The sequence below is a fragment of the Dryobates pubescens genome, chromosome 20 (assembly GCF_014839835.1).
Source record: "Dryobates pubescens isolate bDryPub1 chromosome 20, bDryPub1.pri, whole genome shotgun sequence".
In the NCBI taxonomy this organism is placed as follows: domain Eukaryota; kingdom Metazoa; phylum Chordata; class Aves; order Piciformes; family Picidae; genus Dryobates; species Dryobates pubescens.
In genome coordinates this window covers 9528252-9553254 of record NC_071631.1, presented here as the reverse complement: position 1 = coordinate 9553254, position 25003 = coordinate 9528252, and the positions used below count along the sequence as shown (strand labels likewise).

Below are 25003 nucleotides of genomic sequence, written 5' to 3'. Positions count from 1 at the left end.
CAAACCCGAGTGGGAGCAGCCCACGTCGCCCTGCCCCTTGGGTTCCAGAGACCACTCTACAGCTGCTCAGGTGGCTGCCACAAAGCCCAGCAGAACAGCCTGGCACCGAGCAGAGCCATCCCAGTACTGCCTGTGGGTTCTCCAGGACAGGGAGGATTTCACTCTGTCTCTGGATCCTACCTAAGCAGATTGGGTTCAGTGCTTTCTCCTGGTGCCCCAGCGCCTGGGCTGATGGTTGCCTTGGGGACCGCTGAGCAGCCACAGCGCTCCCAGGGCTGTCAGCCTGGATGAGCAGGGAGGCTTCCCTGCAAATGTGCTGCCACTGCAAGCGGTGGCTCCAGGGAGAAGGCTGCTAGCTGCCTTTTCATCTCCTCGGCACCCCCAGCTCATGAATAAACATCAGGAAGGAGGGAGCAAGATGAAAAGCAGCCAGGACCCATGTCGCTGTAGAGCTGGGGATTTTCCCGGGCCTTAGCTGGAGCTGGCTGCTCTTCCTGGGCTCTCCAGGACTTCAGCAGGTGTCTTGGTGTCTACCCAAGGGCAGCAGAGAAGCCCAGCACCAGTGTCCCAAAGCAGCTCTGGCTGGGCACAGCCTGGCAGGGAGAGCTCTGCTCCTTCTCAGCAGTGTGCCCAGAGGCCTCCTGTCTCCTCTTCCTCTGGATCTTAATTATCTACCAGGCTTTTGTAGCTAATTTGTAGGGTTGAGAGGAGCTGAGTGACAGGCAGGGGTCCTCTGCTCCTGCTCATCCCAGGCCATCAATTATGCAGTGCTGGCTTTGACTGCAACCAAGGAGCCCCCACGGTGACTAATTACAGTGCCCAGCAGTTAGGTCCCCAGTAGCACAGCCTGGATATGAGAAACTGCATTTCAGCCTGGGGACTGGGGGCTGCACCAGCCCTGCAGAGCTCAGTGCTCCTGGTTTGCTCAGGCCACTGGGGTTGGGAGGGATCAGGGAGGCATCAGGCTTTGGCTGGAATCAAGATACCAAGAAAGGTGCAGGGACAAGCTGGGAGAAGGGAGATCATTTTAGTGTTCCATGAAAGCATTACCCAGGGAAAGGCAAAGCTGGTTACAGAGGACAAAGGTTAGGCTCCCTCCAGCAGGGTTTGATTTTTGGTCTTGCTGTCACTGCAAGCAGTAAGGGCAGAGATTTACCAAGGTATTTAGGTACCTAACCATGCCCAGCAGCATTTATAGCAGCATCTAAGGAGGTTAGGTGCCTAATTCCCATTAACTCCATGAACATCTTTAAGCTGCTAAACATCTTGGGCAGGCTGGCAGGTGTCTGTTTGAGCTGGTGTGGCTTTGACTCCTCTGCAGCAGCTGAAGTTCAGGTTGATGCTCCCTGGAGCTGGAGGTATGGACAATCCACGAGGCCCAGGAGGACAGAAGTGAACCAAGGCTCCCCAAGTTTTGCTGCACTGCTATTCGAGGCTGGATGAGACCTTGAGGGAGGTGTCCCTGCCTATGGCAGGGAGGTGGAACTGGATGAGCTTTGAGGTCCTTTCCAACCAAACCTACTGTGTGATTCTGAGTTGGACAAAGCTGAGAGCATGCCTTGTGCTGTGAGTACTGAGACTGACACATCCCCCCTGCTGCTGGGGGACAGGGAACCCTGCTGGCCAGCTTGCACCAACACCCCCCCAGCACTTTCTCTCTCCTCTTTAAATCATCACCAATTGCCTACAAAATTATTTTGTTCTACTTAAAGACCAGCTTTGAGGAGGTGACTGATTTCTGCTGATCCTGGAGGTGGTTTCACAGGTTTCATTGTACTTGAAACTTCACAGCTTCCCCTGAAAGATTTGATGCATCTCTCTATCAGTTTAGCAGAGCACAAAAGTAGAAGAATTCTCATTCTTGCCTCAGATTGTTGACAGAGGATGGTGTCCCTCTACCAAAACTGTTTCTTTTCACTTGACAGCTTATCAAAGGCTCAGTGTTCTGCAGCTCAGCCACCAAACACCAGAAGTGTTTCTTCTAAATGTCATCAGGGCTCCAAGTCTTGTAATAAGTTGCTAAGTTTCTAATTAGCCAAACTTATTTGCAAATTTCTGCCATAAAAGTATAAAGCAAAAACCCCTCTTCAGCAGTTCAAGGCCCCTCCCTCACCCCCAGCAGCACTGGGTAAGCCCCCAGCCCCTCACCTTGCAGCTTTCAGTCTGCGATGCTGTGAACCACTACCCCCTGGAATTCCCACCCAGGGTCCCCTCTTAACTCTCACGCTGGTCAAAGCTCCACTCCAGGTCTGGGATGCTATGCCAACAGGGAAGCCATGAAAAGGCTGGAAAAGACTGATCCCTGCAGACCAAACTAGGACAGGTTCAGGACTGAAGGGAGGCTTCTGCAGCTCCTGCCTCTTTTGTAGCAGGCAGCAACAAACCCAGCCCCAAACCGGCAGAAGTTCCTCTGGCTGGAAGGGGAGAAACGCCTCCAGGTGCTGTCACATGAGACTAGGAAGTGGCTAGATGCAAAAGTGTATCCTAAGGAATGGGAACTACACAGACTACTCCCTGTCAGCACAGCCCCTCAGCTCTTGGGTCCAGGAAGCTCTCTGGCTGCATCCTCTTCCTCCTCAGAGCAGAGGAAGCTCAGGGCGCTGCTGACAGGATGAATCCAGGAGGTTGTCTGTGTCACGTGGCTGAAAAGACATAAGAAATGCTTTTAGCAACCCAAAAGAGCTTCAGCAGCCTCCAACCAAGACATTCCAGGTGTGCTCTGGGGCTGCAGCAATCAGACAACACTTCCAGGTGCAGAGCTCTCTGTTTCTTGCCAGCCAGCAGATTGTCACCAACCAAAAGGGGCCTTGTGGGTGCTGGAGGTCCCATTTCTCCAGCCACTGGGGACAGTGCTGTTGGAGGAGGCTGATGACACTTCCTGGTCATTCATAGGGCTGTAGAGAATTAACCCAGCAACAGTGAGCAGCCCAGCAAAGCCTTAGAGAACTCCAGCAAGAGTATGAACATTGCCAGCACAACAGCCAAAGCCTGAGGCATCCTGGCCAGAGGAGGCTGACCAACTGTGGCATCACCCCAGGGGAATGCACTCTGGCAGGACATGAAGTGATGCTCAAGCATCACTGGGGCATTCCTCTTCTGGCAGACAAAAGTTGAGGAGTCACAGAGCAGTAGGGGTTGGAAGGGACCTCTGAAGATCCAGTCCAAGTGCCCCATCAGAGCAGGATCACCCAGGGCAGAGCACATGGAACACATCCAGGTGGGTTTTGAACGTCTCCAGAGAAGGAGACTCCACAACCTCTCTGGGCAGCCTGCTCCAGGGCTCTGTCACACTCACACCAAAGAAGTTTCTCCTTGCGCTGAGGTGGAACCTCCTGGGTTGCAGCTTGTACCCCTTGTTCCTTGTTCAATCACTGGGCACCACCAAACAGAGCCTGGCACCTTCATCCTGACACCCACCCCTCAGATACTGATAGATATTGATCAGGTCCCCTCTCAGCCTTCTCTTGTCCAGATTAAACAGCCCCAGGGCTCTCAGCCTTTCTTGACAGAGCAAATCCAAACAAGGATGTTCTTCACATGTCCTCTGGACCCAGTCCTGCTTCCACAGCCTTCACCCATGGAATAGAGGGAGTCAGAAGGACCTTTTGGGGCTGAAACCTTGCACTTGCACACAGTCCAAGCTGCTTAAGCTTCTAGATGAATGGAAAGAAGCTGCTCAAGGCTGGTAAGGCCAGAGAAATGGAACAGCCTCCCAGTTTGGGGGTGAGAACAGCGTACACCTTCTGACTGGTAGCATGCATGGGACCATACTGTGTGTGGGCAAGACACAGCCTCTTCTGCCTTCTGGAATAATGTGTTCTTGCTACAGGAAATAGCTTCTTTTCACTTCAAAAAACCCCAACAAATCTTGCTAATAAATTCACAGTTTTTGCAGTCAAGGCAGTGTGAAGATGGATTTTGTAATCTAAGTTCATGACAAGTAGCTGAGGAATCCTGTGCATGGAAGAGGCACCCTGGGAGAGCAGCAGCTCCTCTCCCAGCCTCTCTCACACGGGCTACCTGCAGCCTGAAAGCAGGATGACAGCACCCTGGGGCTGATGGGCTGACATTGTTTAGTCACTGGTAAGAGAGGCCAGGACTGTTCTGCAGCCATTTCCAGTATATAGGAGGCCAAATTTTGCTCTTGTCTCTCAGAATGGTTTGGGTTGGAAGGGACCTTAAAGCTCATCCAGTTCCAACCCCCTGCCATGGGGAGAGGCACCTCCTACTAGACCCTGTTCCTCAAGACCCCATCCAACCTGGCTTTGAGCACATCCAGGCTTGGAACTAGCAGGCTTTAGGGGGTCCTGAACAATCTAGAGAACAGCAGAAAGGTTTTGTGAAGGTGAAATGATCATTTTCTTACTCTCTTCTTCGAAGCAGAGCTCTTAACTCATGCTGCAAACACTTCGGAGCTGAACTCGCATCTTGGTAACTTGCACCAGACTTTATCTCATGAACCCTCCTACTGGGGGAGTTTGTTTTAAACCCTCTGCCAAAATCCTTACTAGGAAAAGAGCTCTTATAAATAAACACTAAGTCCAGATAGCCCAGCTCAGGGTGCAGGCAGACACACACAATACACACAGATTATTTAGGTGCAGAATAGATGCATACCCCCCCCCCCCTTGGCTATTTATTTTTAGCTCTCCAAAAGTGCTGTGGCTAAAGAGCTTTGACATAATCAGTCCCAAGAGATAATCCTAGATTTAGTGGTTTGCAGAACATTCTTGCATTAGGACTGCATCCTCTCTGGTTTGTGTGCTGGGGCCAGCAAGAAAAGTGAGAGGGAATTCAGATCTGCCCCTGGGTTCTGCTTCATTACTGAAACTTTGGTGTGAACACCAAAGGCAGAGATGGAAATTTGAAATATAAAAGTCTTTTTTGCTGATCACAGAATTGTTTGGCTTGGAAAAGCCCTCTGAGATCCTCCAGTCCAACCACCAACCCAACACCACCATGGCCATCAAACCATGGCCCCAAGTGCCATGGCCACAGGTTTCTGGAACACCTCCAGGGATGGGGACTCCACCACCTCCCTGGGCAGCCTGTGCCAATCTCTGACCACTCTTGCAGCAAAGACATTTTCCTCATCTCCGACCTAACCCTCCCCTGGCACAATTTCAGGCCATTTCCTCTCCTTTTATCACCTGATACTAGGGAGAAGAGACCAACCCCAACCTCACTGCAGCCTGCTTTCAGGGAGCTGTAGAGGGCAATGAGATCTCCCCTCAGCCTCCTCTTCTCCAGACTGAACACCCCCAGATCCCTGCTCAAAAGATTAATTTCACATTTTCAGAGCAATTAACAAGATTGGAAGATTTTGAGGTTTCCAAACAAGTCCCTGCTCTTAGAGGGGAGCCAGATTTATTGTTAGGAAACAGAGCCATCTGATCTGGAAATATGTCAGCAGCTTCTTCTGTCTCCTTCAATAGTCTGAAACTGGAGCAGGGCAGGTTTAGGTTGGACATCAGGAGGAAGTTCTGCACAGTGAGGGTGGGGAGAGACTGGAACAGGCTGCCCAGGGAGGTGGTTGAGGCCCCATCTCTGGAGACAGTCAAGATCAAGCTGGATGTGGCTCTGGGCAGCCTGCTCTAGCTGGAGGTGTCCCTGCTGAGTGCAGCAGGTTGGACAAGATGAGCTTTGAGGTTCCTTTCCAACCTGATGCAGTCTGTGAATCTGGGAACATCTGACATCTAACAATACTCCAGGAGATGCTGGGCAGGTCCTGGAAGATGGTAGTGACCTTAAACCTTATTGGCTGCAGTGGGATCAAGAGCTTTTGTCACCTCCTGGAACAGTGCCCTAAGGACCACATGAATGTTCTAGTATTGCCCTAAGGGGTCACAGCTTTTGCTTGAGTATGAATGAAAGCTTGAGGGATAGAAAGTGACACTCCAGCAGACACCCTTGCTATATTCCTTGATGAAACTGATTCAACCCTGAGCAGTGTCAGGAGGCAGCAGTCACTGGGAGGAAGCTTTTTGTAGCCACAGTGTGCTGCATCATGAGGAACTGTGAGCAGTAAACAAATGGCCCCCTCCAAACCCAACCCAACCATAACAGCAGGAGCTGAGCCAAGGCTGAGTCAGCCCAAAGGTTTGGGTGATGCAATCTGCAAACTCCTCATAGTTTTCAAGCACTACCTGAAACCTCTCTCCCCCACTTCCCCTCACTACTCTTACTCCCAAAGTCTCTGCAGTTACTCCTACTGCTGTGACTCTAAGTGAGCATCACCCAAGTGCTGGGACAGTATACTTGCAGATGCATCAGGAGCTGCTCAAGGCTTGTGTCTGAGCTACACCTGTGCTAAAATGAACTGAGGCTGGAGGAAGGGCTCCTGCTTGGGCTGCTGCTGCAGCAGCATGCAGGGAAATCATAGGAAGGCTCAGGCTAGAAGAGACCTCAGAGATCCAGAGATGTCTCTCAACTAAACCAGGTTGCTCAAGGCCTCATCCAGCCTGGCCTTGAACACTTCCAGGGAGGGGGCATCCACAGCCTCCCTGGACAAGCTGTGCCAGAGTCTTGTCACCCTTGTAGTGAAGAGCTGCTTCCTATCGAAACCTATTCTCCTTCAATTTAAAGCCACCCTGCTGAGTTCTGCTCCGCTGCTGCTGGCTCTGCCCAGCCCCCATCCAGCCTCAGGAGGACAGGAGGTGCAGAGTGACTTACTCTACACGTGCCAAATCCTGCCCTCACAAAGGAGGATTTAGTAGGGGTCTGACCATCTCATTTCCAGCCCTACTCCTGCCTGGCAACTAGACAGGTGAGAATTAGAGCTGTGCTCACGTGGGCGCAAGAGGGAAATGCCCCAGCAGAGGTAACACAAAGCAGCTCACTGGTTTGAGAGGGATTTGGAGGTCTAGAGCAAAAAACATTCTTTCAGCTTCATGTGTTTTTCTCCCAGGAGAACCTTCACCATCAGCCTGATGTGACAGGGCAGAACCTGGGCAGAGCATGCAGGATCTGTGGAGGGTGGAAGAATGTTTCCGCAGTTTGGGTCCTGATATTAAAAACCAAACAACCTCTCAGGAAAAGATAAAACCAAAACCAAACACCCAAGTGCCCAAGCAAAAGCAGCTTAAGGTCTTAACATTCTTGTATTACAAGCTCATGTTATCATAAAACCCAATGCCAAGGTTCCCACTTCTACATCTGAGGTTGTTTTCCCTACAGTCATGCAAAATGATTTGAGTGGAAGACAGAGGAGCTGAATTCCCTACAAGCCAGAGAGCTGCAGCGAACACAAAAGATCAGCAATAAAGCCAAATCCCTGCAGTAACCCTGAACATCAGCGACAAACCCAAAGCTCTGCAGTAAACCCAAACACCAGCAATAAAGCCAAATATCAGCAATAAAGCCAAATATCATCAATGAAGCCAAATATCAGCAACAAACCCAAACACCAGCAATGAATCCAAGTATCTGCAGTAACCTCAAGTGTCAGCAATAAACCCAAATACCATCAGTAAACCCAAACATCATCAATGAATCCAAATATCAGCAATAAACCCAAATACCATCAGTAAACCCAAACATCATCAATGAATCCAAATATCAGCAATAAACCCAAATACCATCAGTAAACCCAAACATCATCAATGAATCCAAATATCAGCAATAAACCCAAACATCTGTAGTAACCTTAAGTATCAGCAATGAATCCAAATATCATCAATAAACCCCAAACATCCTCAATGAATCCAAGTATCAGCAATAACCCCAAACACCAGCAATAAACCCAAATATCAGCAATAACCCCAAATATCTGGAGGTGTTCAAGGCCAGGTGGGATGAAGCTGTCAGCAACCTGCTCTAGTGGGAGGTGTCCCTGCCCATGGCAGGGGGTTGGAACTGGATGAGCTTTGAGGTCCTTTCCAACCCAACCCATTCTGTGAATAAAGAAGGGGAAACAGCAGTCCTGGGTTTAGGGGTAGCCTCCAGCAGTATATCTAAGAAACACTTCTGGATTTGGGGTTCTCTGTTAGCAGTTTGTGTAAAAATCAGAGGTTTCACGTGGAAGTGCTCTGTGCTTCAGAGTGACAAAGCAGGCAGTGGAGCTGCCTTCACCAGGACGGACAGGATTTGGTTTGTGTTAAGTAGGAGCCTAAAGGAATGCTGGGGAAGGGCCCCCAGTGATAGGATGAGGGGCAATGGTGAGGGGCATCCATGACCTCCCTGGGCAACCTGTTCCAGTGTCTCCCCATCCTCACTCTCAAGAAGTTCTTCCTCATCTCCAGTCTCCATCTGCCCTCCTCCAGCTTCAATCCATCCCCTCCCACCCTATCACTGCATTGACCCTAAGACATCTGAGGGGATGTTTAAAATATGTGGGAACTTTTTAGTTGCCCTTCAGGCAAATGTAAGTGAAGCTAAACGTTCCTGAGGGAAAGAACAGCTAATATGGGATAGTTGGATCCTGGCAAGCAGTGCTTGGAGGGGCCAAAGCCACAGCTGGTCCTCACCAACTGCATGCATATGCAAGAGGTGGGTGGCAGTGGGAGGGAGCATAGCAAGGCCCTACCTAATTTTAGGTGCCAGCCTCATGAGACAGAGCTGCCATATGTTAAAGGTGAACTCAGTGGGAGGATGGAAGAGATTAACTAGAATGGAGGGGGGGGGGATAAAAAAATAATAAATCAGTGTCCCAACTATGGGATTGGAGCCTGTTCCTGGGGGATTCTGCAGCACCAGTGTAAAAACAGCACACAGGATGCTGCACTGGGAAGGCAGCTCTCAGAAGACTCCTTCTCCTGCTTGAAAAATCAAACCCAGAAGTTACTAATTCACCAAATCTGCTCAGTGCTAGGACAGCCTTTGTGACTGCATTGCTGCACTGCTCTGGCTTCACAGGATCACAGAACATGAGGGGTTGGAAGGGACCCTGCAGGTGCTCAGGACTTGGTTTGACAAGGCTTTGAATAACTTAGCTCTCAACAGATGGTTAAAGGAGGTGACCTCCACCCATCTCTTCCAACCAAGACCTGTCTATGATTTCACTGGAAGGTGTGGGACCTGCAATGAAGTGTGAAAAGGCAGCAGGCTACATTCCGTTATCACCTGGAGCAAATGAGGTCCAAACCTCAGCTCTTAACCAACCTGACCCACACAAAGAGTGAGAGAAGCACCAAAGCTAAGCTGGAGAGGAAGGAGGCCACCAGTGATGCATTCCCACTGCACATTAATGGCTGGGGCATGGCTCTGGTTTTGTGCATGACTGACTGATGGTATTGCTCCATGCCAAACAGAACAGTGCTTGCTCTCTGAAGCACACCAGGGCGTCTCGAATCACATCTGGGGCCAAATCCAACCTCTGCTCTCCAGCAGAGTTCTAGCAGCAGCAAAGCTCATCTCCAGCTTTCAGTCTCCTCCTGTAATTGTTGTCCTTCTGCTGTTAATTTCTATCATGAGAGTGAGAGGCTGGAACTGGCTTTTTCTCCAGGGCACACTGAGGTGCAGCTCACAGAGGCTGGAACTGGCTTTTTCTCCAGGGCACACTGAGGTGCAGCTCACAGAGGCTCTCCTTGCTGCCTGGGGGTAGACCTCTCCACATGACCTCAGCACAGCACCCCCCCTGCCCCGAGTTTGTGGCACACAGGTGGCTTTTGCTCACACTTGCCTGGACTTTGTGACTGATCTTAGCCACCTGGCTGATGAAAGACCTGTTCCTGAGAGGCTGAAATGACTTCCTGCCTCAACGAGGTGATTTCCAATCCTGCCTGAAGGTGAGGACTCCGTTTCCCCGGCAGGTACCGAGAGCTCTCCTCCAGCCCCTGTGCATCTTTGATTCCTGTCAGTTATTCACAGAAGTGGGTTTCAGTGCAGTGTGTAACACAAGCCAGCTGGTTTGCTTCTTTTAAACTCTGATTTCTCATGCACTTCAGATTGCTACACCCCCTTCAGAGATATTTATGGAAATCTCAGAGCAAGCTGTCTCAGGCTCCTGCGCTATTAAGATTCCATTCTGGGGTGTTTACTGCACTGAGATTTATAACATATAGATTTATGGACTCACCTACTTGATGGCCCAATAAAGCATGTTGGAACTGAAGGCAGCCACTAATTAAAAGCCTATTTGATTGTCCTCAGTCCTGGGGATTCAAGCAGAGCCACTGCAGCTTCTGTGCAGCCTCCCAGCCTGGCTGCAGAGTGAGGCAACAACTCAGACAGGAGCTCAGGGTAATTGTGGCCACACTTGGGAATTCTAACACTTGATTTTTATCTGTTTGCATAGGTGGGAGTGGGATGGTGCTGAAATATATCTTAAGCCCCTCAGAATGAGGAGATTTGACATTCCCAGCCAAAGAGAATAAGGAGGTGACAGCATCTGCAGCAGGGCTGTGAAGTGTCAACCATTCTGCTGACCCCCACTGAAACAATTAGACTGAACCCTGCTGAGACAATGCTCCTCCAGCTAAGTTCCTCTCAGGAAAGGCTATTTTCAATCTTGGGGAGAATTTTCATCTTGAGATCTTCAGCATTTGGTGTCGGAATGAAGGGACTCAGACACCCCTAGCTCTGTGTAGTTACCTTCCCCAGACTGACTCCACAGACATCCCCAAGTGCAGTAAGGAGCATGAGTTGTCCATGATGCAGAGAGCCTGGCTTGGGCTCTGCAGGGGCTTTGGGGAGCAGTGATGAAAGCAAAAGAAGGAAACAGTTAAAACTGATGGCCAAGATGTCTTACTGCACTCCTCAGTTTATCCCATTCCAATTTGCTTCTCACACTACCTCAGTGTGGAGGCTCTGTGAAGAAGGACAGACGTTTGCAGGCAGTGGTCACAGAGGGGAAGTTCCCACCCTCCTCTGCAATCACAATGGGGAGATCTTCCTCCCCTGCCAGGTAAAGACTGGCAGGCAGAACTTTACAGGCAGAAGGCAACAAGAATGGAAAAGCTGAGGCACTGTCACCTGGAATGCCAGGAGCAGTTTAAGAGCAGGGAAGAACACTCATGAGTCACTACCAACCAACAATCAGATATGCAAAAATTCCTGGCAAAGCCTCCTCATGGGAACTCCTCCATTCAGATGTCATGGCAGCAGCTGGAGGGAGCTTGTAAAACATCTGATGCTCCCCTCCCTGCAGGTGTTTAAGGCCAGATCTAGTTGAGAAGCATCCCTGCCCGTGGCAGGGGGGTTGAAGTAGATGATCTCTGAGGTCCCTTCCACCCTGAGCCACTCCATGATGCTATGATGCTTTCTGAAACCACACAGGCCAGCTGAGAGCCTGCTGTGGCTGCCTGCACCTTACAGCCACATCTGCAACAGCTCAGCAACAAAGGCATTTCTGGGGTGTGCTCAGCAAAGCTGGCTTTCTGCTGAGTCAGCAGGAGAGGGCCTTGGATGGGAAGCAGACAGCAGAAAGGAAAAGAGGGGAGGAATGTTCCAAGCATGTGAGGTTTCTTCTGATCTGCTGCTAGATTTTGTTTGCTCTTATGGCCAGCTAATGCCACCACCTTCAAGCTCAGTCCCCAGCTAAATGGTTCTAAACCTGGAGCACTGCAAGTGCTCCACCCAGGACAGCATCCAGGACCCACCTTAACTTTCCAGCTGTCCTTTAAAGCCTCTCTGTAGCAACAGATGGAGAGCAAGGGAGCAGTGCTCTGTTTTAATAGTTGCTCTTGGATTTATTTCCATTGCTCTGAAATTGGCCTTTAATTCACTTTCATTTCCTAAGTTATTTTCCTACAATTTTTTTTTTAGTCTAAATCCCATGGAGTAACCTACATCTGTCTGGAAGCAAAAGCTGCCCTTTGATTAGAGCTGGAATGCAGCATCATCCTCTGTGGCTTTGGAAACCTCTGCAGGAAAGCACAGGTTAGCTGGAGGCAGCATGGGGTGAACTCAGGACAACAGAGCAGTGTGACTGACAAACAAAAGAAAAGGAAAGTGCCCCTGCTTCTCCTGGCTCCCCAGTGCTCTGCAGGTCACTTTTACAAGGGGTTGCTTTGGGAGAAAAGAAACTTTCACAGATCCAGAGAATCACAGAATGGGTTGGGCTGGAGAGGACACTGAAGCTCATCCAGTCCCAACCCCCTGCCATGGGCAGGGACACCTCCCACCAGCCCAGGTTGCTCAAAGCCTCATCCAACCTGGCCTTGAACACCCCCAGGGAGGAGGCAGCCACAGCCTCCCTGGGCAACCTGTCCCAGAGTCTCACCATGCTCAAACTGAAGCACTTCTTCCTCAGCTCCAGTCTCACCCTGCTGTACCTCAGCACCAAACCATTCCCCCTTGTCCAATGTGCTTTTCTTTTATCTCTCACCCATTTCCCCCCACAGCTACTCACTTGATAAAGTACTTGATCCCATCTGCTGTGTAAGCTTCTTCCCATCCATAAGGCAGACCTAGGATGAAAGGGAGAAGTGAGATGTGTCTCCAGAGCTCAAGAGAAGATTGTGGCAGTTGGAGTGCTGCAATCTCAGACCATGCCCTACATAGACTACAACTCAAAGGCTTCATTTTTGATCAATTAATTAAAAGGACTCAAAATTAACTCTTCCTGGTTTTGTAACAGGCAATATAGAACAGGATCTAAGAACTATTTGCTGTGCTCCCAAGCTAGAAATCACAGGGGGATACTTTTCCTCCCAGCATAGGTTCTCTGGAGGCTGATGGGGCTGGGCAGGCAGAGTGCAGCAGGGAACTCACTCTCAGCTATTGATCATGATTTACACCTATGTGAAGTGACCCCAAAGTGAGCTCTGCTCTTGCAACTACTGCATACAGATGTCAGCATATACATGAGGCAGAAGCCTGGGCAGGATGAAGTCCTCTGCCTACAAAAAAGCCAAGAAGGGATTTTTGACCAAGGGCTTGTAGGGACAGGATGAGGGACAATGGATTGAAGCTTGAGGAGGGTAGATTGAGACTGGAGATTAGGAACAAATTGGCAGTGAGGGTGAGGAGACACTGGAACAGGTTGCCCAGGGAGGTTGTGGATGCTGGATGAGGTCTTGAGCAACCTGGACTGGTGGGACATGGCACTTTGGGACATGGTGGAGTGGTCATGGAAGTGATGGGTAGAAGGTTGGGCTTTATGATCTTAGAAGGCTTTTCCAACCTTGATGATTCTAAGAGCTGGAGAGAGAAGGATGGTCAAAGGGCAAAAGTGCTCCTGGTGTCCAGAATGTGACACTCTGCTGTGAGCTACACAGAGGAAGGGGCAAGGTCCTGAGCTCCTCCCTTTTTGGAGACTAGAAGTAAACCAAAGCTCCATTGTGCTGCAGTGCCTGAGGAGTTCAACTGCTTTTGTTCAGGGCACTGTGGATCTCTAGGCCCAGCTCATCAGAGCCATCTGTGAGGCTGCTTTAGATTTCAGCCCTTGCTCTGGGGCGGGTGCTGGGCTGCACACAGTGGATGGGCTCCCAGCGCTGCCTCAGCCCCAGGCATGCCCTTGGTGCACACTGCTGTTTTCCTGGAATTTCCTTCTCCAAAGGCTCCTTTCCTTTCCTCCCCTCATCACACCTTTGTCTCTAGTGTGGGCTTTACTTCTTAAAAAGCATGAAAAGGCTGCCTGCAGTTTTGAGAGGTGAAGAGAGTTCTGCATCATGGCTTGGCACAGTGAAGCACAGGGAAGTAACTGTACCTGTAGGCACCTAGTAAGGCTACCAAAACTCCAGAATTCAGGATCCTGGGAGCTGCTGATTGTAGACCTGCACCATTACAGCTTAGTGCAGCTTGCAAAGCAAAAAGCATGTTGGATTCATTTTTTCCCCCCCTTTCATTTTTACCCTCTATTAGGCACTTAGCTCAGGCTCCTTCCATTTTCTGTTGCACACAGCTCTAGACAATCTGTTCCTCAAAACATGCCACCTACAGCCTCAGAGAGAATAACCCACAGCTTAAGTGCAAGGGAGGTATCAAATACAAAGCAGCTTTTAAAGACAAGGTAGTTTTAAAATTCCAGGTGGTTTTTAAATGAAAGGTAGCTTCTCTGTAATGGTTTTCAGGCTCTGACTCCCAGGAAGGAAGGAAAGGACGTTTGAGGTAATAAAGATGCTAGGCATGCTCACAAGTTCTCCCTTCCTCTCCCAGAAAAGATGGGACCTTGATTCCATGTAGATATTTTCTAATGATGTGAATGGCAATAGGATTCACCCTCCAGCAGCTTCCATCTGCCCTGGCCTGGGTGTGACCTGCATATCCCAACCCAGTGGCCAAGGTAGTGCTCAGCTGTGAGCAAAGCCCTCAGCATCTGCTCTGTGCTCACAGGGATCCCCTGCCTCACCCATCTCATCCATCAGGGAGAGTTCCACTTTGCTCACCAGGAATTGCACTAAAATGAATACATTTTGTTCCCCTCCTGACTGGAGGAGGGCACAGAGGCAGCACTGAGAACTGATGCTCTCTTTTCTTTGCTTGCCCAGGCATGACTAAGCTTTAAAAAAATCTACTGACTACCTTTGTCACCTCCCAGTGAGCCTCTGGAGATCCCTCCACAGCTCCCTTTGCTTCTTGGCTTTGTGTGCATTGCACTGAATATCCTAGCCACTCTTTACCTGCCTCAAAGTCCCACCTACATCTGTAGGGATTCAATGCCTCTCTCTTCCACATTTTCACTCCCTCTCCACTTGTTTTTTGCTGCTGTTCCCTTTACTCCTTTCCTTCAGTGCTGGATTTGTACTTCTGTCTCTTGGCATCTCCCATGGCAGCCAGGAGGCTGTCATGTTTGGCATTGCATTTCCCTAGACATCATCTTCCCTTCCTCCAAGCTCCCTTTCTCCATGAATCATTCATAAGTTGATCTACTTCCTAGTGCTTTGCTTTCTCACACCCTCCAGGGTCACATTTGTTGCCTGTCCTAGGACTTGCTTTGAGAGGCTGCTGAGCTCTCACCTGAAGTAAAGGAGCTCAGTCAGAAAGCAGGTCTGGAAGAGACAGGATTTAGCCTATATAAACTCCAGCAGTCTTAGGATTTCTACATATTTATCATTTCTTCTGTGAACTGCTACAGCCTTTGATGAAACTCCATAAATAATAGATCTTGGCTGCAGCTGTCTGCATCTAGCCCCTTAAAAAAAATACAACAACAAAGACAGATCTACAAGATCCTAAAATCATCTCCTTTCAGCAGCAAAGACAGAGCTCCTGGCTAGCCAAACAGTTGTGATTATTTATCTTAGGCAGGGTAAAGAAACTCCTGAAAACCCACTACTGATTTGTGCTGAGTGTCTGCACTTAATTAGGGTTAATGCGAAGGGGATCTCTGTCAGGCTATGCAATCCCCCCTGACAAGTGACCCAGCAGCTGCTGTACAGGTAGCAGGGCTGCTGGAGCTGGTGTGGAGCAGCAGGGCACTGTCCCTGGTGGCTGCAAGATGCCTGCTGTGATAACCACTGCTGTGAATTAACAGCAGAGAGGAAATGGAACCCCAGGGCAGGTAGGATTGTCCTGATCCTTCATAAAGTGTGGATCACAGAATAGTAGAATGGGTTGGGTGGGAAGGGGCCACAAAGATCATCCAATTCCACCCCCCCCGCCATGGGCAGGGACAGAGGTGTGAGGGTGCAGAGCCCTGGAGCAGGCTACCCAGAGAGGTTGTGGAGTCTCCTTCTCCAGAGACTTTCCAAACCCACCTGGATGTGTCCCTGTGTGCCCTGCCCTGTGTGATCCTGCCCTGGCAGGGGGCTTGGACTGGATGATCTCTGGAGGTGCCTTCCAATCCCTAACACTCTGTGCTTCAGAACGCATCCTGCCCAGCGTGTGCACTGAAGTTCTTCAGACCTGACAGAGTGCTGCAGTCGTCCCAGCAAGGAGGCTGCTGCTCTGTGTCTCCAGGAAGGATGAAGAATCAGCTTCCTGCTTTGAGCAATGGCCCTTTTCAGAAGCTGAATATTGGCAATACAACAAACCCCCAAGTCACAGTTGTTGGTTATGTTTTTCAGGGGTTTTTTAAATGAAGATTAACATTTTTCTCTCAACTAAAGCTTTGGGTCCTGCAGGATCCAAGCAATCTGGACTGTGATTAAAACAGGAAGGAAGCAGCCTAGCTGATGCTCATTTTCATCCAGGCAGGAGGTTAGCAGTGGCAGCACAAAATGAGCACAACACACTTAACAAGGGCAATAAAAATCCTTCCTCCTGCTTAGCTGATGGCAATCAAACATGGCCCACCGGTTACAGAGATGGCAGAGGGCACAGGAGCCTGCAGCACACACCTCACAATAGCACTGCTGTGAAACATCTCAGTTTGGAAAGAGCACAGCCAAGTCAGCTCCCAGCTACCTGCCTCACCAGACAGTAGCTGTTTGAAGGTACCCTGGAGGGGACACAGACTGCTGGAAGAAAAGGCAGAGAAGGTAAAGAGTAAGGCAGGTAAATCAGCCACCAGCACCCAACACAAACCCATCAGGTTTTGGGTAAGTCTCTCCTCCTAGCCCTGAGATACTACAGAAGGTTGCCAGGAGCTCTTGTCACAGGCTAGCATCTGAGAAGCTGCAGCAGCTGCTGATGGGAGCTGGGAACATCTTCCAGCACACAGAAAGCTAAGGCTGCATTCCTTGAAACGCTGACCTGGAAGGAATTCAAATCCTACCAACAATGATTACTTTATGAGGCTTCCACCTCATACCTAGAAATCTGGCAGAGCTGAAGGTTAGACAGGAAACCTGTTCTTTATTATAAACTTCAGAGGAATGGCTGGTGGCAGGGGGGAGGGGGGTGGATTAGATGATCTCTGAGGTCTCTTCCAGCCTAGGCCATCCCAGGATACGTGAGGAATTCTGCTCAAAAGCATGTAGGCTGGGGAAAAAAAACAAAAGAAGTTCCATTCCTAGAAACAAGCACTCTCTGGAGAACATTCTAGTCCTGAACTGGTACAATCCGCTTCCAGCTGATGAAGGAGGACCTGGGATAGCAGATTCTTACTCCAGAGTTACAACCCTCTGCTCACAGGGCGTTCCCCACCGGGGCCAGGCAACTGGGACCAGCCTGGAAGCCTTCACTGTGTGTCCCAGCTCTAAACAAGATCCTTTTTCCCCTCAGTTGCCCTGCTCTCGTGCTCCCCTGATGCCTCTGCTCCGGAATCCATCCATCTCCTCCTTTCCTTAGTGGATCAACTTCTCTTGTCACCACCTATTGTGCTATCCACCCACCTCCATCACTGTCAGCCCACGCCGCTCGCTGACGCATGCCATTGTTAAATATAAGTTCAATTAGCAAGCATTCATTGGGGAGGAATTAAAATGACTCTCCAGAATTAGAACTGGGCAGAAATTGTCTGAGATGCCAAAAGCAGCAGTGTTACAGGAGAGCCCTTTCTTGCTAAGCAAGGTCCTCTCTGCACTGCTGATGAAATCAAACCGCACAGGGGGCTGGTGGTGAACCACCTCCAGCTGAGAGACACAGAGCTGCTCTCTGCTGGGCTCCCCTCACACCCAGCACAGGCCAAAGGGAAGCTTTGGTCCTTTTGAAGCAGGAATTGCCAAAACTCATTGTCACAAGAGCTCCTTTCAGCCTGTTACAAAGCCCACTGTAGCTACAGCTAAACCTAAGGAGGGGTTTGTTTACAGGAGGCTGTGACTTTAGAGCCAGCATGTTATGACAACCAAGGGGAAGGTTCTTGGAGAGCAGCACAGACACAGGTTGTTGTTTGTTAGAAGGGAGGGAAATCCACCACCTGCCTCTATTAGCAGATTTTGTTTCCACAGAACCATGGAATGGTTCTGGTTGGAAAAGACCTTTAGGATCGTAGAGTCCAACCATCAACTCGGCAGCCCCATGGCCATTAAACCATGTCCCATGTTTACCTGAGCTGCAGAGGACTCCAACAGAACCACTGCTGCAAGGCAGCATCTCCATCCTTAACTCCTAGCTCATGATCCACATCCTTTCTGGCAAGGGGTACCAGAGCTGGTGTGAGACTCACACACACTTGGCGCCTCATTCAGTCCTGCACCCAGCGATTCTGTTTTCCTCCTGCAAACTCTCCTCACAATTGGCTTTTGAAAAGCTTCCTCCATCCACCTTGGCAATCAGCTTCCTCTGTGCCTCTCCCCAGTTCAGTGATGCCACTTGTGCATCATATATGCCTGAGGAACTCGGCTAGCCCTCAGCTTCTCACTCCTACCTACTGAAAAGAAGTGAAAATGTGTGACAGCTGAAGGAGCTGACAGAGAAGCAGAACCAGCACTGTGAGACAAGATGAGCACTGATAGCTTTAGCAAGCACTGACATTCCAAACTAAGGTCTGAGCATCCCTCCTGTCCCCATCCAGCTCTCTCTCTCAAGGCTCAAAGTTGTGTAGCCACAGAAGACCAGCTCAGCATGAACTGCACAAAGGGGCACCCAGCTCCTTTGGCTCAGCTCCATACTGGGCCGGGGGCTTTATTTTGTGGTACCCAAAATGGTGAGACAGAGGCTCCCTGGCTGGTGTGCAGACAAGTACCCACAGAGGGGCTGGGGGTTGCCTACTGAGAGGCTGGGGGTTCATAGGTTAATAGAATGGTTTGGGTTGGAAGGGACCTTAAAGCTCATCCAGTTCCAACCCCCGGCTATGGGCAGGGACACCTCCCACCAGCCCAGGTTGCTCAAGGCTTCATCCAACCTGGCCTTGAACACAGCCTCCCTGGGCAACCCACTCCAGTGTCTCCCCACCTTCACTGGAAAGAATTTCTTCCTCATCTCCAGTCTCAATCTCCCCTCCTCAAGCTTCATAGAATCAATAAGTTTGGAAGAGACCTCAAAGATCATCAAGTCCAATCTGTCACCCAAGACCTCAGGATGACTTCAATCCATTGCCTCTCATCCTATCACTACAAACCCTTGTAAAGGTTGCCTACCTCTGTCCACCTGACAATGTCTGAACTGAGCTTGCAAATCCAAAGAGAGCTGACAGCCTTGAGCCTGAGACACTGCTCTGGGACTGAGACCTCAGAGTTCAATTCCTGCCTCCCCTGTGTGTTTCTGTGAGCCATCTGCATCTCCATGCTACAACATGTGGAAGGATTTTTCCTCCCCCTTTACGTCACAACATCACATTGTAATTAAGAATGAACACACCAAAACCCCTAAGCATTATCTCAACAGAAATCAGCAGAGGGACAATTTAGGAAGTATTTCCCACCCAGGGAAATTGCTGATTCTGGAGAGTTTTGCCTTCAATCTCCATGGTTACCAGGAACAAGTACAACCTGCATGGGAAGAGGCACAGAGTCAATTAATTTGTTCATCCTGGGGTCACAGCATGAACCAGAGCAGCCCAGGGACTCTGAAAGGTTCTGCCCTTTAATGAAGTCTTGGGCTGGAAATTAACCTAATGAGGCTGCACTAATCTTGGGAGCTCATCTGCATTTGGAGGTATCATCATATCACTGACTTGTTTGCCATGATTAAAATGTTTTGATTTGGAAGTCAGTACAGACAGTGCCTATTCAGAAGCTGACTCACATTTTCTCATTACAGGTAAGTGAATGGAGAGGGAAGAAATTGCTCTTCTAGCAGCAACAACAGAGCTCTGAAATCTAGGTCACGTTCAAGAGCTGTCTTCAGGCACTGAAGTGTCTTCTCCTTGCTGTGGAGCTTAGGGAACAGCATCCATGGTCACTCACCAGCACATCAGCTGGCAGCTTGGGAATAGCTGATGCTTTCAAGGTCATTTTGATTTGATTATTGCAGCCTTATTAATGTCACTTTTTTTATCTAGCTCCTCTGCTTGCACCTAATAACTGTCAGGTTCTGATTTTCAGGCATCGGATTAAACAAGTGGAGTCCCATAGCAATACCTGGTGGGTGAAAGCAAGGCCATCCCTCACCTGGCATTCAGCAGACTGTGGGTTTGGTCCAAGGGAGGGGAGTTCAGGGATCATTTGGGATCTAAACCCCATTTGTAAACAGCCAATTGCTTGAGATGCCTTTGAAAAACAGGATTAGAACTTTGTAAGGGTGTGAAGGCTCTGGAGAGACCTTCTAGGACCTGAAGGGGGCCTGCATGAAAGCTGGGAAGGGACTTTTGCCAAGGGCTTGTAGTGATAGATGAGAAGGAATGGATTGGAGCTTGAGGAGGGCAGATTTATGGATAGATTGCGTATTTCAGCTTTTATTGCCTGAGACATGAGGCTTTTCTATGTGGTTTACAAGTCAAAAGCAGCTTAAGCATTGTGAGAAGCAGCACTGCTGGGTGCTGACCACCAGCAGTTTCCACTGCCACCTTTCCACAGCAGCACAGAAAGAAAATGAATGAACCCCTGAGCAGCTCAACCTCTGCCTGCAGGATCTTCATAAGCAAATGAGCAGTGCCTGGCAAGATCTCTGTCAGTAAGGTGAGAAGAATTTTTGGAAGCTCTGTTAACATGGACATCATTTTAGTGATCTTCAGCATGACTGCCACAGGTCAGAACCCGGGCTGAGGACAGATGAAAGGAACAAGATGGGTGAAAGCAGTTCAAGAAGTGCTGCTTGGAGCTCCTGCTGAGCAGGGCAGCAGGCTGCAGAGCACTTCAATGGGTACTGATGAGTGGGATTACAGCAACTAGAGCAAGGTTGTATTTTTGGGGGCGGGGGGGAGGGTACAGAAATATCAGAGTAAGGAAATTAGCAGTCAAGATGCTTGCAAGCTGCATTATGGCAGTGCCCATTTCTGCCTTCTCTTTTCTGAAGAGCTAAGTCTGTCCCGGGGTTAATCAGATTTTGGCCATTACCAAGTGAATTTCTGTTCTAATTTTGTAATAGGAAAGGGGGGAAAATGCTTTCTCCACTCTTTGGAGCATGATTTGCACCATATGGTCAGCTAAGTGCAGCCAGCAACTACTTTTAAAGGCTGCAGTTCAACTACTCTTAAAGGCTGCAGTTCTTTCGTTGAGGCTTTATTATCCCTGGGATGATGAAAAGTGATTTTATGTCTTCAGGAGATGCTTGTGTTTAACAAAGCAGAAAGGCCTCTCAGGACTGAGCTCCTAAAAATAGCTTTCCAGAAGATAGAGGAGGGAATCTTTCAAGGGATGGGCTTGATTATTCTGTTTATTATTTCCTTATTTGCATCTCGAGGATCCTGCAGTGGTAAGCCCTGGGAAATGAGTTGCTTTATGCTGTGCTGAGAATCAGTGCTGAGACTCACTTGGAGAATCCCCAAGCTGGCTTCACACAGCTGTCACAGCCTGCAAAGCTGCAGAGTGATCTGCAGCATCACCACACAGCAACCTGTGCTCAGGGATTCTCACTCAGCTGCCTTCAACCCCTTCCCTCAGGCAGGGTCATGCTGCTGGGGAGGAACAGGACACTTTGGGTGGCTGATTCAAAAAGATGTCACTTTGACCTGACTGTCAGGGAGGATCTCTAGCAAGGCAAGAAATTCACTCTGGAAAGATGATCTCACAGAACCACAGAATCATCAAGGTTGGAAGAGACCTCAAAGATCATCGAGTCCAACCTGTCACCACAGACCTCATGAATAAACCATGGCACCAAGTGCCACATCCAATCCCCTCTTGAACACCTCCAGGGATGGTGAGTCCACCACCTCCCTGGGCAGCCCATTCCAATGGCTAACAACTCTCTCAGTGAACAACTTTCTCGTCACCTCGAGCCTGAACTTCCCCTGGCACAGCTTGAGACTTTAGTTCACTCTGGAAGGATGATCTCTAACAATTTTACTGTAGAAGACACTCCACAACTTCATCGTTGCACCTAGACTTTGATTCACAGGGATTAAGGGAATCCACGAGGTGTTTTGGTTTGGGCTCCTCTACTTCATGTTGTAGGAAACAAAGCAAATAATGAGAGGGAAGTTCTCTTCAGAGGTAAACTACACCATGATGGTTGCCCAGCTGTGCATTTTCATCCACTTGGCAATCTCAAAAATATGGTTAGCCTGGTTGGGAATGGAGCTAGAGGAGAAACAGGGAGGGTAGAGGAGGATTCACACCATGAATCCACAGCAAAGGGGAAATCATCTAGAAACTGGGCTTGAAATCCCTGTCTCTGGAAAACCTAAGTGACCAAACAAGTTCTGCACCATGAGTGAGGGTGGTAGAACACTGGAACAGGTTGCCCAGGGAGATGGCTAGGGCCCCATCCCTGGAGATATTCAAGGTGAGGCTGGACAGGGCTCTGGGCAACCTGATTGGGTTGAGGATGTCCCTGCTGACTGCAGAGGGGTCGGACTGGATGAGCTTTGGAGGCCCCTTCCAACCCAGAGAATTCTGTGATCTCCAGTTCTCTAAGAATTCACTACCAAGGGATCAAGCTGTGACAGAGCTCCAGAAGGAAGGGAAGCCTGCAGCCTGCACTGGGCTGTCTCCCAGGCTAGTGTCTCTGCTGCAGGGTATTTATGAAATGCTACACAGCCCAGAGCCCCTCTGCAAGACAGCTGAAGAGCACATGGGGAATACCTTGGTGAGAACCCAGAAGACTGCAGACCCAGTGCAATCAAATGGTTACTCTGCCTTCACTGCTGGCTTTTTTCCCCGAGAGAGAGAGAAAGCAGTGAGGTTTAAAGCTTTAATCTCACACACAAGCTCACCAGAGCCCAAATCTATCTGTAATGCTCTCCAAATCAGAATCAACTCAGAAGGATGACATTCGCTCTTTAAATCCTGCTCTGCAGACCTATTTTTAACTCTCAGGTTCATAAAATGGATCCCTGCTGGGGCTCCAGAGCTTTCTAACATGCATCTGACCTGTTCTGCCTGACTCAAGCAGAAGGCTGGACTCAGCCATGTTTAGAACTAAAAGTTTTCCTTGCATGATTTCCTGTGTGGTGTGACAGAAACACCTCAATGTGACAGAACTCGGCCATCCTTCCTGGTGGATAACCAATTTTCATCTCCCCTGGCCACTGCTAACTCTTTTCCCTTCCACCAGCAACTCCAATTCCAACATTCTAGACACTTCTGAACAAATTTTTTTTTTAATCTTCTTATTTTGCTTTCCTCTCCCCAGAGTGATGGAATAAATAACTACTGCATAAATGGAAGCATTGTTGCACAGATTGAAGCTTGAGGAGGGCAGATTAGGGAGAAATTCTTTCCAGTGAGGGTGGGGAGACACTGGAACAGGTTGCCCAGGCAGGCTGTGGATGTCCCCTCCCTGGAGGTGTTCCAGGCCAGCCTGGATGAGGCCTTGAGCAACGTGGGCTGGTGGGAGGTGTCTCTGCCCATGGCAGGGCATTGGAGATGGATGAGCTTTAAGGTCCCTTCCAACCCAGGAACAGGTTGCCCAGGGATGTGGTTCCCTGGGGACATTCACGATCAGCCTTGCTGTGTCTCTGGGCAGCCTGCTCTAGCTGGAGATGTCCCTGCTGCCTGCAAGGGGGTTGGACAAGGTGAGCTTTGGGGGTCCCTTCCAACCCAGTGCCATTTGTGAAACCCATCAAAACACACAACCACTCTGCTGGTCTGCACCAGCACTGCCCCCAAGCCACAGCTGTCTCTCCTGCTGCCACCTGCATGCAGGTTCCCACAGCCTCTGCCGCTGAGCTGGGATAATTGGCAGCAGTGGGAGCAGGTTTGTGTGAAGGACCTGAGGACATCCAAGTTCCCTCCCCAGCAAACTGCAGGCTGCATTCCTTCCCTACAGCAATGAAATCTTCCCTCAGACACTTTGATACAAGCTCATGTAAATTCAGCAGAACAACACCTTGGAGACATTCTGGGATGAACACAGAGCATCCCAGGCAGGAAATGCTGCTGGCTTTACAGGATTCTGGTTATCCTCACATCCCCCACTTTTGGTGTTCATTTTCTGCTTTAAGTTTTCCAGAAAAAAAAAATTAATAAATAAATAATGTCCACTGGAATAACTTTATCTGCTAATTATAGTGTGCTGAACTGGAGTGACACTGAACCTGCACTCTTCTCTGGGGCTATGAATGATTTATCCTGCACTTCACATCCAAGTTGAAATAAAAACATCTCTCTCCTTCGCCAACGAGCTGAGAACAGACTGCAAAGCTCAGGAGGATTTGGTTCCTCAAGGGCTTCAAAACTCACATTTAAAAATCCTAAACAATCCTGCTCTGGTTTTGTCAGAGTCTGGAGAGCTCTGCTCCTTCTGAAGCGCATCTTTCCCACCCTGGAAGAGGGATGTAGGTCGGTGTGGTTTGCAGGGGAGTGGCCAAAGCACCAGATGAAAAGAATCCTGTTGTGGGAGAAGGTTCTCACCATGGGAAGGATGAATGTGGGTAAGGGTAAGGGTTGGCCCTCAACAGCAGCAGCAGCCCTTGTCCTGGATTTGTGGGCTTTCACCATCCTGAAAGACATTGGACTCTGGACCCTTCACCAACCCAATCCAAACAGAACCTCTGCTCAGGATCCTTTAGCCACATTTGGAATAACCCTCCCAATGCCTCCCCCATGGTGACTAGCCAAACAATTAGGAAGCAAGATGCTAATTAGCTGGGATGGAAGGCAGAAGCATTGCTGTGTGTGCAGACAGGCACAGCAAGATGCAACTCACTCACAGTCTACTTCCACGACGGCACGGACGGACTTGGCAAGGTCTCTGGCTTCTGCCGCAAGAGCTGCTGTGAGAGGAGGTCCAACCCTTCCCAGCCGTGCCAGCAGGGCTTTAGCAGGCAGTGTGGTTCTCCTGTCACTGAGGAAAGGAAAAGCAGAAGAGGTTATTCCATGGAATCTCTGAATCCTTGCCCTTAGAAAAGCCCTTTAAGATCATCGAGTCCAACCATTCTCTGACTCTGCCAAGCATGGTGCTAAACCACCTCCCACATCTACAGCTGCAATCTGATTTGTAAGACTACCAAAGAAATGGTTGCTTTTAACAAACTAAACCTGTGTTTTCCAGCTCAGTTTTGGTCTCACTGTATGGCCCCAACAGTTTCACACTGTTGAGTTTCCTCAGCAGCAGTCCTGTCTGTACAGCCAAGGCCTGAAGGAAGTTCAGGTCAAACAACTTTCAGGTCTCCAATCCTAGTGTCAAGAATTCAGTGGGTGGCAGGAAGGTGACTCACTTAAAAGCCAATATGAAAATTACTTATAGGAAGGGACACTGCAAGGGACCCAATTCTCATCTTCAACACTGCTGGTGAGTCAGTTTCTCACCTCAGCTT

At 49.5% G+C, this 25003-nt stretch overlaps 1 protein-coding gene across 1 annotated transcript in view; it reads right to left on the bottom strand.

Annotated features, from left to right (window-relative positions):
- Nucleotides 1-2168: 2168 nt before the first annotated feature.
- The window catches only part of STXBP4 (syntaxin binding protein 4), a 53585-nt gene continuing 30750 nt past the window's right edge, over nt 2169-25003 (bottom strand). The window contains exons 20-22 of the mRNA XM_054170892.1: nt 24398-24531; nt 12290-12347; nt 2169-2642 (exon numbers count right to left, since the gene is read on the bottom strand). Of these exons, the coding sequence (XP_054026867.1) occupies nt 2531-2642; nt 12290-12347; nt 24398-24531 (304 nt within the window). The 3' untranslated portion in view covers nt 2169-2530. The remainder of the gene's footprint in view (nt 2643-12289; nt 12348-24397; nt 24532-25003) is intronic.